Genomic DNA, 18127 nt, shown 5'->3' on the forward strand with positions numbered 1-18127 from the left:
ATGTGCTCAGGCGCTGTTATAAAGAATATCTCGCTGCTTTGCCGTCAGGGTGCTGATGACTGAAGACGCACAGCAAAAAGACAAGCAATGATGGAGAAAAGAAAAACAAAATAAAAAAAAAAAAAACCTCTGCCCTTGTTCTGAGATGCATATGGTAATACCAAATCTAGAAGGCCAATGTCACCTACCATTAGCTCTGCTTTGGTACATCAAGTACAGGTTATTTGCCTTTTATTAGGTTATTTGTGAGAGTTTACATCATTTTCTCATAAGCCTAACCTCACATGATTACAATTCTTGCCAAACAAGTTGCACATACAGCCCCCCCCCCCCCCCATATAAGTTGATGCCTGGTGAAGAGGAATTTAGCAGAGCGTAGGATTGCTCCTCCAAGTGCTGTTCTTGCAAAGATGATATTCAGCTGTTTCATCCTTTAGCAGTCATGCCTTTGTGGGCTGTTTATCTAAAAGTTTGGTCAGGCTCTGTCGCAAGTCATTCAGGTCAAAAATCTTTAGGTCAAGCACTTCAATGACTTTCCGCACTTCACTCTCTGCTTGCTGCCGTGCATCCAGGGAGGATGCCAAAGTCTGCTCTGCTTTCTGGACCTGTCGCTCCAGCTCAGCGTTTTTCTCCTCCAGCTCCTAACAACAAAGCAAAAATGGTTGCACTGCTGGTTGAACCATGAGAATGCACATTATAGCCATGGCGAATAAAATAAATTAACAAACAAACAAATAAATAATAAAAAAAATTAAAATGTACTATCTCAGTGAATCAATCATCAATAGGCAAGTACTAGGCAATTAGACAATTAACACTAAGAAGATGCATTTTACATAGTTGTTCTCATCTCACTTATAGGAGGAGACAGAGCATAACTGATACGTATTGACTGAGTATTGAACAGCTGGAGTTATAAGGCTGCAAATGCGGCTCGAGGTATTAATTTCTGCCTCTTGCCGTGCCTAAAAGGTGAATTTGTGTGTCCGTCACCTGCCTCTCATTTGTTTTTGATAGATTCATGGGCGAATTATACATTAATTGTGTGTTTATTTGCCATATAGTGTTTTGATATTTTTAAATGTCTTGTTCCTCTTGTCCTGGGAAATCATTCTTTATTAGTTTTATAAGTCCATTTGAATTGTTTGGCTGTTTTTAAAACTCGATTACTTGATTAATAATCAAAATAATCCAAACAATACAAACAATAATCCAAACAATAATATTTGTTAGAGAAAGAATTTACAAAGCATAAGAGGTTTCCAGCTCAAGCTTACCTGCATTCTTTTATTTACCTCCTCCCTTTCTTTCTCCATCTCCCCAAAATCAGATTTCTTGCACTGTAGAGTGTTAATTTCCTGCAATCATATAGGTGTGGTAATATTAATATATATTAATATAGGTGTGAGTCTCTGTAATCAGAGTTTTGTCCTCATAATCAAGAATACATTTAATACACGGAACTGCTTTATAGGTCAGAAACCTGGACATGCCTGGGGCTACCTGGTTCAAATGCAAGTTTTATGCTAATAATGTCAGAGGTGTAAAGTAATTGAGGACATCTGAAGTGTACTTAGGTACAGCATCTGTCCATTTCACTAGTTATTATTCAGTCATTTAAAATAATTTACACTTTTTTCAGTCTTAAATTTATACACTTTAAGAATGCACTGACTTGGTCATCCATGGCACTGAAATGAAGCAAATCACTAGAGTAGAGTGATCGTCATCATCAACAACAACAACAACAACATTACAGGTGTTAAGTACATAAGTGAGGCACTTGCTTCTTACTTCATCTTTAGCCTTGATTAGGGCCTCCATCTCTTCTACAGAGTGGGAGATCTCTTCTTTCTGCTTCTCAGAAGAAGCAGGATGACCACTCTGAGCCTCCAGCTCTGCCACCTGAAAGTCAGAAACATGCAAGATCAAATTATCCACCTCCCAGAACTTTCTTTTGCCCTGCTCTAGATCAATATTGCTCAACCCTTTTGAGCCGCCACTCCACAAGAATGTCGGGAGTTCCCAACTCTCTCCATCTCGACTTCCCTGAAACACAACAGCAACCTTCCGTTTATCTTCCCAAACTCACTACGGCACAGAATCATGTAGCTTCAAACAAAGCTGTAAGTAAAAAGCACTGGTTCTTTAAGCACGCATGCGAACATTACTGTTCGCTACCTAGCTAAAACCCCTTTTCCCTACTAATTTATCTGCTTCAGTGCACTACATAGAAATTCTACTTGTGACTTCATGCAACCAGCTGATTCTGGTCTTATCACAGGCCTACTCTAGAAATGGATATTATGTGTAGCAGCTACACAAAACGTATGCTTATACACACACAATGTCACACAAAATATTATGAATGTAAAAGCATTTGTATTCCTAGCAAACTATCACAGTACATGGGGTCACGTCTCCCTGGCTCTCTAATCACATAAGCTTGTTTTTAATCCCTCTTTATTCATGTATTTATCTCTTACTGTTCTCACCTTTAAACTGAAAAACAGGCATTTTGCAGATTTAACATCATATTCTGACTCATGAAATCATGGTGGATTGGATGGGGATGATGTGTGCATTTGCCCCCCCCCCGCTATAATTGAACTTGTACCATACTTTGAGGTTCAAAACACGGTATGAACTGAACTGGGACTTTTGTGTAATGTTACACCCATAAAAAATAAACCTATTAAGGTCAGAGATTTTGCTACAAGTGCCTAGTCACTCACAGAGTCTCTCACTGCGTTTACTTATGATGACTCAAATCATTCACTGGTGTGAAGATACAACAATCCTGCAGCCCACCCCCACCCTCATTCTCATTCTGCAGGACGATATTTGTCAAAGTGGCAGCAGATGCATCATCCTCTTCTCTGACAGTCGAATCTTTGGGAACAGTCGGAGAGATCACAGCTCTGAAAGACAAACAGCACATTTGCCTGCCCGACTGCGGCTGCCCTCACTAATGCGTTTCTGTCCTTCTAGACGGCTGACGCAGTAATCTTGCTGTGACTCGCACACACATTTTCAAAAGCACATGGTAAGAGTATGCCATGATTCAGAGGCAACAAATCTCTTCCCTTTGCAAAAACTTGTTTACCCTTGAGGCAAGGCGAAACAGGGCCATGACACTGCTCTTTTTCAGCGTGCTAAAAATTTAGAACGCCACTCATATTTCAGTTTGCGCTGGAAGAAACTTTCAGCAGAAAAATACCCTTGGTCTTTTGTCTTCTCTCCATATTAGGGCCATGGCTATACATTATTCCACGCTAAAAATACCATTCCTCTCATGCTCCCATGAGACCTGCACTACTTTCCTGCACCTTGTTGTTTTTACCCCCCTTATAAAGAATATTAACTTTACAGGACTTCTTTTCTGTGATATGTCAAATGTTCCCACCACATTGCTCAAATAGGTTTTCCATATAAAGTATGCACTAACATAAAGGCCAAACCACACAAGTGCTATCCCCTCATTATGATGCCAGCATTCAACAGCACTCAACACTTTCAGGAGTTTTAAACCAGCTGTCAAATAATTATTTAGACAAAACATGCTCACTGAAGAGTGTTGTGAAGAGTTTGGTACTTGTATGACGTGCCATAAACCTCAAACACTGCTGTGTCTTCAGTGAAAAGAAATTCTGGCATTACCTTAACAGAGCTGGAAAACAGCACAATAACAAAACCCCAAGACTGTGATGTAACAGATCTAAATACTATATTTACAAACTCCCAGTCCACTAGTGAAAGCCATTCAACACCTAAAGCTGCTACGTAACAAAATGCAACAGCCAAATGGTGTTGTTGAGATTTGCAGACAGTTTTCTGAGACAATCTATCGTCAGCATGCACATCACCGCCAGAGGCTAAAGCTGGGGAAGCGAGCAGGTGCTTGTCTCAAAGCTAATCATAGCCTTCAGGGGAAGCACTACTTGGGAAAGGCCTGCCATGGAAAGTGCCCCCTCGTTGAAGTGCTGACAGACAGGGAAAGTGCTTTCGGGGAGGCATCATGATCATTGGCTAAAAGCTAAATCCTAGCCGACCGGGTCATCTCGATCTGGTAAGACTTGGGAATAATTCCAAAAATAATTACAATGTCCTTTTTACAGTGCTAAAAACATTTCAAAGATGCATTTCGAGCATTCTGTAGATTCAGTTTTTGCCATTGTTCAGAATAAGCCGTCTACTGTTGGCCAAAATGAACATGACCTTCAGCCTAAGTAAAAATCCCAAGCAAGCAGAATGAAGAGAACAGAGCAGGCAGTATGATACACAGTACCTGCTCTCTCAGCCTCTCTGTCTCTTCCTGGTACTCAGCCAGCTGTTTCTTCCACTGCTCAATGCTGCTGTTGGCTTCATGGAGCGCCGCAACCAGCTTAGCATTGCTTTCTTGTAGAGTCAACAGCTCTGTTTCCATGTTTACTTCACAGATTGATCTACAAAAACAAACAAACAATCAAACAAACAAAAAAGATAAACATACAGAAGGCTCACATATGGCAAGAATACAGTAGTCAAAATGTTTTTCAAAAACAAGGCAACGCTTTGTAAAATATATTTCCTAATATTCTGTTTTCTGATTCAGAATCATAAAAAAAATAGAATTAACACAGAAACGTGTCTGAAGAAACACTGTACATTCACCAAGCATTTCCTGATTTTGTAGCAGTCATACAAAAACCATATATCTACATTTGGAAGTCAATGGCTGCAATGTAAAGAAAAATATTTAAAATTTTGGGAGCATATTGGTTTATTCTTTAACAACTGCCTGATATACTCTTAAAATTGAATAATTTGGTATTGAATATTGTTACATACATGTTATGTGCATTGTAATGATGCACATGTATCTCTAATTCTAATTTAATGCTGTTGCCTTTTTAACCAAGTGTCAGACTGTAGTTTTGTCAATACAACTACAGAATGTGTACAATAAAAATGATGTGTGCACTACATTCAATCACTTTAGTGCTGTCACATACATGAAATCAGTAATGAATTATGCTCCTTTTTGAAGTAAAGCAATCATGCATAATCATGTAACGTCACTGGCAGACAGCTAAATGAACGCTGCTCGCTTTAGGCCTCAACTAATACAACCTTCTAAAAAAAGACTGAACAGCAGGCGCTGACAACGTGCATCGCAGTGTGTGTAATGGTCTTAAGCCCGGAACGTTATTGACATTTAGCTCCCCGTCCACTGCCCTAGAAAACTACTGATGAGGAAGATGTCTGCCAGTTAGAGATGATTTTGTACAAATGAGCAACCTCAGGACTGCAGTAATTCAACAAACAGACAATGACACTACAATATCAAACATACCACAAACATGGATCTTTTTTTTTATCAGATCCAAAGTGTAGAACCAAAGGGTGCACAGAAGCTCCTAATGGCAAATCAAATTAACCAAGCAAAAAGCACAGCTAATCCAAAACAGAAATCTGAAAGTCATCCAATGAACTGTACTCAAACCAGGCGTTGGCGGAATATTTTTAGATATTAAGGCAGTGATTCCTGAATACACAGTCCTAAATGTATTCAGTGACATATTCTGTTACAAGCCAAACAAATCAACTCATTCAACAAAACATTAAGGCAATGAATTTATGAACCAGCACATAAATATTTAATGAGGCTCATTAGGCTGAATAAATGTTAATCATGAACAGAGCTGGCTTAATATTTTTAAAGCAATGGTGTAAAAGAATGGTGTTCTTCAGCATTGTTTACAATAAATCTTGTACATTTGACTGAAGTGGGTAGCTTAGTGATTTATTAGTAAAACAAGTGTAAGACCATGTGTGAAACTGTCTTTAGTATCTGTCTAAAGATGATACACACTATGTGATGACTTAAATCATTTTGAAATAGTTTAAATAGATACACTGCAGCTGCCACCACAGAACAGCCTGCTGAGGGATGTGCAGGAATATTTAGGAATGCAAGGACCTGCGAGACTGAAGTTCCTGAAGAACTGTTAGACACGTCCCTGAGCTTGACCTTCCCAAACCATGCCTCTGATACCACAGCATGGCTAAAGGCGGCACCACAATCACCGGCACCTTGCCTGGACTTCTTTGCCGTTTGGGGGTTGTGGCACCAGTCCTTCACATTGGCTTGGGCCTTCAAGATGTGGGAATGTGTGGGGCACAATTTTGAATTTCTGTATGCTGTGAAAAACCGTATAGAATATGCATAACGTGAACTGCACTGGAAGAGTGTACATTACCCTTCAGAGAGCATCTTCTTAACATGCTCCTTCTCAGAGGCCAGCTCAATATCCGCACTCTTGCTGCGGAACAGCTTGTCTTCCCCAGGGCCATTAACACACAGAAGTGGTGGTGGAGAGTGACGGTCTTCAGAAAGCCCCTGCATGAAAAAGAAAAAAAGACCCAACAAGGTAAAAAGTTTAAAAACAAATACATTAAGACATGGTCACTTTTTCTAGCTAGACAGGCTAAAATGCAGCCTCCAAATGGTGGTTTGTTTTTTGTTTGTTTTTTTAACACCATGTTAAAAGATAAAACTAAGCTTCATCAAATAAATTTGACAGAAGTTCATTTAACATTTACAAATTTATACGAAATGTCATCTGGTGAGGTCTAATGCACTACTACTATGGCCCTAGGGTCGCAAATTCGACCATCAAAGTCCGGAGCCCTAAAGAGGACAACTGACCATGCTTTCTGGCTGTTTAGAGAGACACTAACAGCCAGAAACAATTCCTTGTGTGTGTGAACATACTTGGCCAATAAGTCTGATTCTGAATCACAAAATCATATAATAATAATAATAATAATAATAATAATAATATAATAATAATAATACTTTAAATGTCATAAATAAAGTACATTTACTTTTTACTGACAAACCTAACTGAGTGTGTTAGACAGAGCCTTTTGTTTACAACTCATGCATTTATTCTTAGGTGTTTTAGGTGAAAAACATGCTTGGTTTAAACAGACTGAATTAGAGCAATTTTTGAACAGTTTTCACACAGCACTGGCAACTATTAGTGGAGGCTTCTGAAACTTTCTTGGTGACCTTTATCTAGTTATGCTAAAACCTCAGCCTCAAGGCCCACAAGGACACAATGTAAAAAATGTGTTGCCTCATCATGGCAAATCCATTTGCCATGATGAGGTCCATGAATTTAGTTTTAAAATATGAAATGAATATTTGCTAATTTTTCTAAAAATGTCATTTAAACTATTGCATATAGCATCAATAGCCATTATGTAGAAGCAGAAGCAGGGTCCCTTATTAAACAAATTAATACAAAACTTTCCTACCCTGTGTACTGGCAATGCACAATAGAAAATATCTTGAGCACAACTGGTTGAAGTGACTTATGATTTGGACTGCAGGAAACAAGAGTGTGTCTCCTAGAGCCAGTCTGTGCACTTCACCATAGAAGACCCCAACCTTATCTTCCAATCACATGTGTTGTAGTGCAGCTCTGGAGCCCTGTGTCCTTGCACTCAGAAAAGGCTTGTATTATTAATCCATCTCAAACTCTGCCTCCCCCCAACGGAACTAGCTCTGTTTCTAAGGCACAGTACCAACGATTGGTGTTATTTCTCTACAGTAGGACCTAGGGACAGAGGAGAGCTCGGGAGGCCTGCTCTCACTGTATGCTGAATATACTTAAAGAGAAAGAGTTGATAATCAAAGAGAAGACAAGGCAGTGCTGGCTAAAGAAGGAATTCATTAATTATACATCCAGAAGGTCATGCAAAAGTAATGAGGGATCGCGCATTCCAACATATTTCTCCCCTACAACACATAAAGCAATGCTAGCTTTTTAGTGCTGTTACACACATCTATTGTGATATTTAAAGACAATTAACTAAAATCCCAAAACTGGAGATTTTGTATTAAATTTGCATCATAAGAGGCCGGTCTATGCAACAGTAGATTTCATAATCAGTCACTATTATTACGCATCCAACAAATTATCGAAAACTAATCTGTAATAACCCCTTAGAGATCCAAATTCCATTCTAAACATGTGTACGCAAAAATAAAGAAAGAAAGCCATTGTTGACCAAATTTACTATGGCCATTGTAGACCAGACGTCTACACGACTATGGACTATAATGTGGCAAGAGAGATTGGGAGAGAGCGTGAGAGACAGAAGGGCAGAAAGAGAAGGATAGACGAGAGACAGACAAGGAAACATGACAACACTAAGAGAGATAAAGACAGGGAGCGCGAGATCATGCATGTGAGAGGCAGGAGAGACCATGCTGAGCAGCACCATAAAAATCCAACTCGACTACATTTAGAAAATCATTTTGTTGAAAACAAACCTAAGCCCAACACAAGTCTGATGATGTAACTGAAAACCCTAAACTTGGCCTGGAACTGGATATCTTATCAGGCTCTAAAAGGAAACTGGGAAGTCACAGACAGGTGTATACTGACAAAACCTAAATTAGTAGGACACTGTTGAGTTCAGTGAAAAAACGCAGGCTACTCATCCTGTGAGGATGGAGAAGACAAAGACATGGTCAATCTGGACATAAATATCCGGGGGGTGGGGGTGTATCACAGACTAGCTGTGAGCTAGAGAGAATTGTCACCTCATGTAAATTTGATCCTAAATCTCTAAAAACCTATTTGGACAGGACTGAATATAGCTGGGGTCCAGGGGCAATTCTTTCCTTCATAGGGGCTTCTCTGTGAGTTTAGTCCTATCCAGATTCACATCTCTGTTTTTCAATGGGTCTGAAAATAATGGCTTTGGCCCCTGCTGCGAGCGCACATATCAGAGCTCCTCTGGTGGATATTAAGCACTTTTTGGAACACTACACAAAAACGCTCTGAAACGACAACAGACTCAAACTGTTGTTAAGACCAGCGTCTCTCTGACCATTTAAACACAGCTGCAGTTCATGTGATCATGTGGCAACATGAATCAAATATATTATATTGCTTTCTGGATGCAAATTACTGCCAACAAAACATTCAACACTAGAGGTCTTATCAGGATATATGGAGGAGAAACAGCTTCTCTCAATTCTACATACTGACTAAAATCCACAGCATTAGAAGATCAAAATCATTCAAACCAAACTAGGCTAAAACTACACAGCATAACATAACCTTAGCATTAGACAGGACTTAGGCCCCTGGCTGTCCTGGGATTTAAAAGCTGCCTCAATCAGCAGGATAGCTTGGATGTAGGGGGTGAGCAATATGATATGCTACTCTTCTCATCATAAATAAAACACATCCTTTTCTGAGAATATCATAACTGACAAACTGCATGTTTTATTCAATATGACCAATTTAGACTCTCTGTAAAGAGCCTGGAATTTACATTGTAACCCACATAGCAACAATAGCCAATTGGATGTTATTGTATTTTAATTTGGTATAACTGTATTCTATAAAATTTTACCTAATGTTAGATTTTGTTGCCCTTCCACTTCTTTAAGCAGCAGTATGCAAGAATTTGTATTTGTTGCTCCTGGGCATGACCAGCAGTAAGTAAGAGGAATTTGTGCTTTCAGCCATCACTAAAGGACACGCTTTACACATGCATTTAACAAGCTGTGAGATGCAGATCCAGCATCCGAAGTGAAAAAAGCATGGACAGATGCAGTAGAGTAACAGCAGTAAGCAAATACAAGATGCAGTGGAAGACTCCTGTTGTAAAGACTCACCTGGGACAGCTTGAAGACATTTTCCCCAACCAGATGAAAGTAGAGATCCAAAAGACAAAAGAAAACAGAAAAGAAGGGTACAGTTCATTTCTCAAGCTTCATGGATTTGAATAATCTTTAATAAAACTCAGGGCAGAATACAGCAAACTACAATATTGACACTGTGGTGGAAAAATGCATGAATAAGTTGTGTAAGCTTTACAGAGCACTGTAAATAGTTTAACACTGCAGATAGCAGGGGGTGCCACACTGCAAGACTGTGAGGAAAGTTTATATGCTATGTAGGACTAAAATTTTTGTGGCTCATGCCCAGATAGTAAAGATAGTAGTAGAAACAGATGGTAGACACAGGAATTTGGAATCTCCTGTACTACAGCTACAACGCCGTGGTTAGAGAACATCTCAGCTACTTATTTATTCATATGTTTTTCCATGTTTCTTTGCTTTCATGTTTTCATGCACTCTTGGTTGCACATGGCTCCCCAAAATGCCTTTATTAATTGATAAGAGGAGCATTTACACCAGCCATCTTAGACGCACATTGTTGCCTTGGAGCATTCATATACTCAGGTCTGATTAAAAATGAATAACTCCAATTCAGCAGCAGACGCATATGGCCATTCCATATGGCTTAAGAAAAGCAAACTGGATGCACTACGAACTTCCTCAGAGAGAGCAGACGTGCATCGGCAGCACAGCAGCTGGATGATATGCTATTGGCTGTAATCTCAACATATTAAAAATAGGAAACAGTAGCTGTTGAAAGTAGCTGTTAATCAGTTTGTATTTATAGCACTTTTAACCTGTTATCATCATGCTCTGGCATTTCTGTTGTATTAACATCCCCAAGGTGAAGTGAAAGATGCCTAGGCACTGCTACCTCGTGTATCAGGCATGATATGGAAATTAGGGACGAGCGCTGTCCAGATGGAGAATGAAAAAGGTCAGTCAGCTGCAAAGTAAAAGGCACTGTGGCACTGAATCGCCCTGCTGAGTCCATGGAGCTGTTCAATTCCACAGGGGCTACAATCAGTGTCTTTCACTGGTCTGCTGCCATATGAGGCTGTGTTTAACGAATCTGTGTGTGCAAGAATGCGGTGTACACAAATTCAGCCAAAAATAGTTCAAATGCTTGTTATTGCTAAAAAGTCTGTTCCTGCACTGGAAAAAGGTAGTGCAAAAAGTACTTAATTTATATAACATCAACACAGTCACTGCCAAAATGAATAAAAGAAGACAAAACTGTGTTGATATCATTAACGTCTTTAATGTGGAAATGTTGCACAAGTTTAAATGAATCTATTTCAATGCATCACTTTCTCTGCATTCCAAATTGGGATCAGGAGGATCACCGTGTGAGGGATGTCATATTGATATACTGAAGTATGACGAGATCATGTTTTATAATGCTGTGTTTATTCTCAAAAACACCAGTTCTCATTTTTTATTAATAGTTTACATGCAAAGATTGGTGGCAATCTAGACTGCTAGACGGCAGTACTGTACTCTGTCTCCAGACCGCGCTGTTGCATAAATTATATTGTAGCGCCTGTATTGTGATACGTATCATATCGTCAGATTCTGGCCAATACACCGCCCTGATTAGAGTTCACGTCTTAATACGTAAAATTACTAAATAAAACTGATCAGGAACAGCAATTATTAAATTTTATTATTTAGAAGTCACTGAGTTGTTGATGTGAAAATGTATCACTGTAGTGTGTGGTTAGAACCTGTGGGGCAGCGATGTTCAGACCAGTGTTGATCAACTCAAACTTCTCCTGGGACTTCTCCCGGACGAGCCGCGCTGCTTCTTTAAGTTCTTTGAACTGGTCTGAGAACTGTACATATTAAATAGGAGAGAGAAACCAGCAACATCATCTGCACTGTTACATGACAGGGCTACACAATAAATCAAGTGTTAGAATTTTTGGTTTTGTGTGAGCATCCTGACCATTCAGCTCCAGACGAGTGTTTATTAGAGTGGGTGTTTTTGATCCAAGAAGGTTCATGTAATTTAACAAAAGCCACATTATTTTTTGATAAAATATCTGCAGTCCCATCTTTAATCAGGTCACATTGCTGAGACACTAATGTGGTAGTCCAATGTGTATCACTGGTATAATAGGTAGTGTTTACATGTAGGAGAGTGTGGATACTCAAACTAACACATTGTTATACTCAATAATACAATGTAACTGTATTTTGTTTGAGCCAAATGAGTTCTCTCAACCCATCTATATATCACTGCTGTCCAGTAAAAACAAAATATGGATCTACATTTTTCTGAACATTATTTCCCCAATTTTAGTGTTTCCCATGGTTTGAACAATGTAGCTGCTCTGTACACTTTGCAAATAATTCTGGACAAATTGGATGACCAATACAAAAGCTCCAAATTCAACTTATTCAAAGTTGCTGTTTTGAATTTTATATATATATATATATATATATATATATATATATATATATATATATATATATATATATATATATATATATATATATACACATATACACACATACATACACACACACATACATACATATGGATGGATGGATGGATGATTAAAATTACACAAATTATGTGGTTTATATACACACAACAAATAAAAACATCAATTATGATTTATAACGATACAAAAACGGTGTTCAGTGTGAATCTTAAAAATATCTGTCTGAATATTGTCTATATTCATATGAAAATATGTGAATTCTACTTAAACTCTACCCTGTTGCAATTATAATTGCAAATGAATACTAATGAAAACTGCTTGCTGTACAACAGTGGGCAACTACATCGCCTTCCCTGGGCCAAATTAGGATTCAATTCCTGGGTGGACAAGCCCACCTCACAATTACACTTTATCCAAGACTCCAAACACTATGTTTTCCTAAGTCGCTCTGGATAAGAGCATCAACCAAACAGCATAAATGTAATCCAATTTTGTTCATGCTGTGAAAACCTGTTGTAGGACATACGTGACTATATTGCACACTGCATGATTCCGATATAGTTATATACAACACAGTTTCACCATTACAGGCAGACAAGCACTGTGTGATAGTTACTACACTGCCAAAACGTGAAAATCTACGTACCTGCTGAAGCTGCTGCTCTGTGGCAAAGCCTAAGCCATAGACTGTGTTGGCCCTGCTGTCCGCCCACTGGCCGAATTTCTGTGATGTTTTGGTGAAGGTCATGTTAGGTGTAATAGTGCTGTTTATGATCGCCTGTGTGAAAGTGCAAAAGGAAAACGAGGCACCTTTAATAGAGGCCAAGATAATTTTTTGATACACACACAGAGAGAGAGAGAGAGAGAGAGAGAGAGAGAGAGAGAGAGAGAGAGAGAGAGAGAGAGACCTATTCTATTGCCAATACTTCTCTACAGGGACAAGCTGTGTGTGTGCATTTGTCCATCAGTGTCAGCAATAGGTGCAACTTAAAGTAGCTGAATGCATTCAAAGAAGGGGTGTCCACAAACATTTGGGCATATAGTGTACATCTAGTGGTCTGGATCTTTTACCTTGGTGCCTCCAACACTGATAATGCGATATACACTCCTGCTGGCATCGTAGAAGAATGAGACAGTGACAGCATGCTTGCTGGCCGGGATCCAGTTTCTCTTAGTGGCTGGATCAATCTGGAACACGTGCGCCTTTGCGCTGAAGAGTGGCTGCTCCCTGTGGTACACAACATTTTCGTTACACAAATGTAAATGTGTAAAGATTAGTTTCAGTTTGGATGTAATTCACTGATGAATATGATTTTCTGAGCGTACTGGCAAATATTATTATATTAGTTTTCACATTTCTTGAACTCAAACAGCAGGAACATACAGTCTAAGTCTAACTAATATAAACATAAAACATAACATTAAGCATAAAAATAAGTACATTTAAAAAATACCTGAAATGTTCTACACAAAAGCAGCTCACGCCATTGACTTAAAGGGTTTTTGTTTGCTTTTTTAAATTGTGTATAATAAAATATATTCTTTTATAACATATTTCTACATTATCTAATATGTAGCTAATACAATAAACCGTCACTAGTTTTATCAGCCAAACAATCTACTTGAGGCTGATGTGGAAGGACACAAAGAAGTGAACCAGAGCGAGACACTCATGCTAAGTTGCCTGGCTGCTACAGTTAGACACTCCTGAAGAACTGCACTGCCCCATTTTAGATAAGTACAGGACTGAGGAAGGATGGAGAAAGTTTGTGTGTCCTCTCAGCTGCCACTCTCAACTATAAAACTAGGTCTGACTAACTATAGGCCCCTCAACCTTTAAATATTCCACTCAGCAAACACATACAGACCGCCAGCAGATATTTTTAAGAGAAATCAGATGCATGATAATTTAAAGGGATAGTCAATAAAAAATAATAAGTGAGAGTAACAGGAGTTTCCAAACCTGGAGTTAAAAAAATGATTAATATACAGTCATGCCCGAAAGTATTCATACCCCTGTCAAAGTTTGACTTAAATTTACTTTTATTTAACCAGAAATTATATTTTTGCCTGGAAATGACACAGGCATCTCCCAGGAGATAACACGATGATGTACAAGAGGCATCATTGTGGGAAAAAATATTTCTCAGCTTTTATACACATTTGAACAAAAAGTGGCATGTCCAAAATTATTCATACCCTTCTCAATAATTAATAGAAAAGCCTTTATTGGCTATTACAGCAATCAAACGCTTCCTGTAATTGCTGACCAGCTTTTTGCATGTCTCCACTGGTATTTTTGCCCATTCATCTTTAGTGATGAGCTCCAACTCTTTGAGGTTCGAGGGTCTCCTTGCCATTACCCTGATCTTTAGCTCCCTCCACAGATTCTCAATTGGATTCAAGTCAGGACTCTGGCTGGGCCATTGCAAAACATTAATGTTTTTGTCTGCTAACCATTTCTTCACCACTTTGGCTGTGTGTTTTGGGTCGTTGTCGTGCTGAAATGTCCACCGGTTCCCAAGGCCAAGTTTCTCTGCAGACTGCCTGATGTTGTTGTTGAGAATCTTGATGTATTGCTCTTTTTTCATGGTGCCATTTACTGCGATCAAGTTCCCTGGTCCATTGGCTGAAAAACACCCCCAAAACATTAGGTTCCCACCACCATGTTTGACAGTGGGGATGGTGTTCTTAGGGTTGAAGGCTTCTCCTTTTTTACACCAAATGGTGCACACATCATTGTGGCCAAACAATTCAATTTTTGTTTCATCTGACCATAAAACAGAACACCAGAAGTCTTCTTCTTTGTCCAGATGAGCATTTGCAAAGGTCAAGCGGGCTTTTGTGTGCCTTTTCTGGAGAAGTGGTGTCCTCCTTGGCCTGCGTCCGTGGAACCCAGCAGTGTGCAGTGTCCGTTGAACTGTCTGCCTTGAGATGTCGCCACCAGCAGAGTCCAGATTCACCAGGATGGCCTTGGTGGTGATCCTTGGATTTTTCTTCACCTCTCTCACTATTCTCCTGGCCAGCACAGGTGTCACTTTTGGCTTCCGACCACATCTTCTGAGATTTTCCACAGTGCGGAACTTCTTGTATTTTTTAATAATACTTTGCACTGTAGCCACTGGAACTTGAAAACATTTTGATATGGCTTTATAGCCCTTTCCTGACTTGTGAGCGGCCACAATGCACAGCCGCAGGTCCTTAGTGAGCTCCTTTGTCTTAGCCATGATTGTCCACAAACCAACTGCAGAGAGCTGCTGTTTTTCTCCTGTTGAGTTGATTAAAACAGCTGTTCCCAATGAATCAGGGTAATTAGGATGCTTTAAAACAGCTTGGACTATTTGGAATGGTATAGAACTTTGGATTTTCCCATATACTGTGACAGTTTTCAAAGGGTATGAATAATTTTGGACATGCCACTTTTTGTTCAAATGTGTATAAAAGCTGAGAAATACTTTTTCCCACAATGATGCCTCTTGTACATCATCGTGTTATCTCCTGGGAGATGCCTGTGTCGTTTCAAGGCAAAAATATAACTTCTGGTTAAATAAAAGTAAATTTAAGTCAAACTTTGCCAGGGGTATGAATACTTTCGGGCATGACTGTATATACAGAGAACATGGGACTCCCAACGACAGAGCAAGACCTGGCAGACCACCAAAACTGCTGCCATCTGATTAACACTGCTTAAAGCTTTTAACTTCATGACAAATGGCAATAACAAGATCCACCCTCACTTCAGATTTGATAAGAAGAAAAATCCAGACCTTTACGTCACTGAAAGTCCTTGGGATTATTTGTACTGGAAGAAGCAGGAATAGGCTAAAGGATGGTCCCTGACTTTTGCAGCTGTTTTAGAGTTTAGAGATGCAGGCTTTAGACCAGAAGGTCGCCGGTTTGATTCCCCAGACCGGCATCCACAGCTGAGGTGCCCTTGAGCAAGCCAACTGACTCCCAATTGCTTCCAGTGGTCTGAGGTGTGTTTTCACAGCCCTACTCACTAGTGGGGGGTGGGGGTGTTCTCTGCCGCAGATGGGCTGAAAGCAGAGTTTGAGTTTCATTCAGCTGTTGTGCAATGGCTATAAAAGGTGGTGCTTAAACAATTTGCTACTGCTCATCAGCCATACTACCAATCCCATGAGCTGCCACGATGGTGGGCGTTCTGGACAGCCTCAACCATCTTTATCAGAAACACACCATGGGGGGGGGGGCCTTCTTTGCTAAAGGCTGTCTGCCAATGTCCCCTCTGGTGTCTACTATGGTTAACTGATGTCTGGAGTACTACAAGTCCCCAAGAACTGCAACCAGGGGAAGTGCAGAAACACTTAACTGACCACATGATCACTTTCTCTTCCTTGCCAGCACCATTCATTTGGATAACAGGGTCTTTCCATGAGTCTTTTATGGGGCCCCTGCAAGAAATCCCACCATCTGACTGACTAATCATGAGACCCAACTGTCACAGCAGCTCTGCTGGCAGCTATTCTGCAGGCTGGCTTCAGGAGAGGGTTTGTTTGGGAACAGTCTATCTCAGTCCCCTTTGCTCACGCATAGGCTACTGTAAATGAGGATGTGAATCCATGCCAGTGTGGCTAAAAAAAAAGAAAGAAAGGGGGAGGGGGGGGGGTCCAAGGGGTTTCAGATGTACTGAGTCAATTGAACAGTCCATCTAATGCCATGTAATCCACTATTTTTAAGTGTTAAGTAAAATACATGAATGCATGACCATGACCCCTCCATTGGATCATGCTATTAGCCTAAATAACACACATTATTGTTATCAGGATGACTAGCTACAGTTAAGGCCGGAGAAAAGCTCCTGGATCATCCCCAAAAATTGTTTCCAAGGTTAGGAAACTGATTTCTCTCCCAAATGAATCCATTTTGCTCTCAATAAATGACATGCACTGATCGACTCAACTCCAGCTACTCACAACAGCTCAGATTACTCACATTACAGCCCGGATTGCTGCAGACCTGAGGAGGAAACCGATCCTGCCACGTTTAAAAGGAAACAGTGCAAACAGACGGGACAGCCCGGGTCACTGCGCTATTCACACTGCCAGAGCGAATGGCCTATTAAAGGACACAAAGAGAAAGAAACACGAAGGGAAACGAAGAAGTTAGTTTGACACGACCAGTAAGACCATCTCGTGTGGTCGGTTTCAACGGTTAAACAACCGGTGGACACGAAAAGCAGTAAAATGTAGCTATAGCTGCTAAGTATGGCAGAAACTCACCCCATTTTCCACGACACTGTGCCCTGACGGACACGGACACACACAGACAGACAGACACCCACAGACACACGAATGTGTCTGAAAGTGTTTCTCACAGGGTTCAAGTTCAGTCCAAACAGTCCGTCAACTTCTTTTCTAGCCTTTTCCTTTAAGCTACTTGGGTGACAAACAGTCGTCCTGAGCCGCTAAAGGCGGTTGTGGGGTTTGCTCTTCAGCGTTTTGTCCGTTAGGTTCTCTTTGAGGGCAGCGGGTCTCTCCTTTGTTTGTAGTAGTGTCTCCGTTGAGTCTCGTTCTCCTTCATACATATTCCGGCTGTTCAGCCCAGTGTGAATGGCAGGCCGGGGTTGTGAGGTTGCAAGCGGAGAAATATGGTCCTTTCGGATAAATTCCGCGGAGTCTTGATCTGGAAATCCTTTAAAACTAGTCCGCACCGCTGAAGCGGCGTTCACTCACAGTGGAACCGCGCTGCGTGGATTCTGGCAACTTGTGAACGTGTCCCTCCTCCGCCGCCTGCTGGCCGCATCGGGCAGCACACTACAGTCCGGCGGACGGCTGTGGGCTAAAAGCTCGTTAGCTAAAGGCTGGGTTGAGGTGGGTAAACTATGCTCAGGGGAGCATAGTATAGTATAATTGGTAATAACCCCAGTACAAATAAAACATAGCATTAAAAGACTTGAATATGCATAAAAAGTATTTAAAAAACGCCTAATTATTTATTTGGAACAATCTATCTTTTAGCATATATT

General features: G+C 40.2%; 1 protein-coding gene across 1 annotated transcript; it reads right to left on the reverse strand.

Moving 5' to 3' along the window:
• Nucleotides 1–327: 327 nt before the first annotated feature.
• Nucleotides 328–17852, reverse strand: homer3b (homer scaffold protein 3b). Its single transcript, XM_072660718.1, has 11 exons — nt 17382–17852; nt 17095–17217; nt 13213–13369; nt 12788–12919; nt 11419–11526; nt 9686–9694; nt 6243–6382; nt 4289–4445; nt 1795–1905; nt 1278–1358; nt 328–641 (listed from the first exon to the last, which is right to left on the reverse strand). Coding segments are annotated over exons 2-11 (1098 nt in total). The 5' UTR covers nt 17097–17217; nt 17382–17852; the 3' UTR covers nt 328–440.
• Nucleotides 17853–18127: the final 275 nt, after the last annotated feature.

This window comes from Salminus brasiliensis, chromosome 17 (assembly GCF_030463535.1).
Source record: "Salminus brasiliensis chromosome 17, fSalBra1.hap2, whole genome shotgun sequence".
NCBI classification, from domain to species: Eukaryota; Metazoa; Chordata; class Actinopteri; order Characiformes; family Bryconidae; genus Salminus; species Salminus brasiliensis.

Bases quoted from the DNA above. Each gene is read 5' to 3' on its own strand.
- homer3b (XM_072660718.1), bottom strand. The intron at 1,359-1,794 runs GTAAGAAGCAAG...ATATGATTGCAG, and splicing joins TAATCAAGGCTAAAGATGAA to GAAATTAACACTCTACAGTG. The intron at 642-1,277 runs GTAAGCTTGAGC...CTTTGTTGTTAG, and splicing joins AGGTAAATAAAAGAATGCAG to GAGCTGGAGGAGAAAAACGC.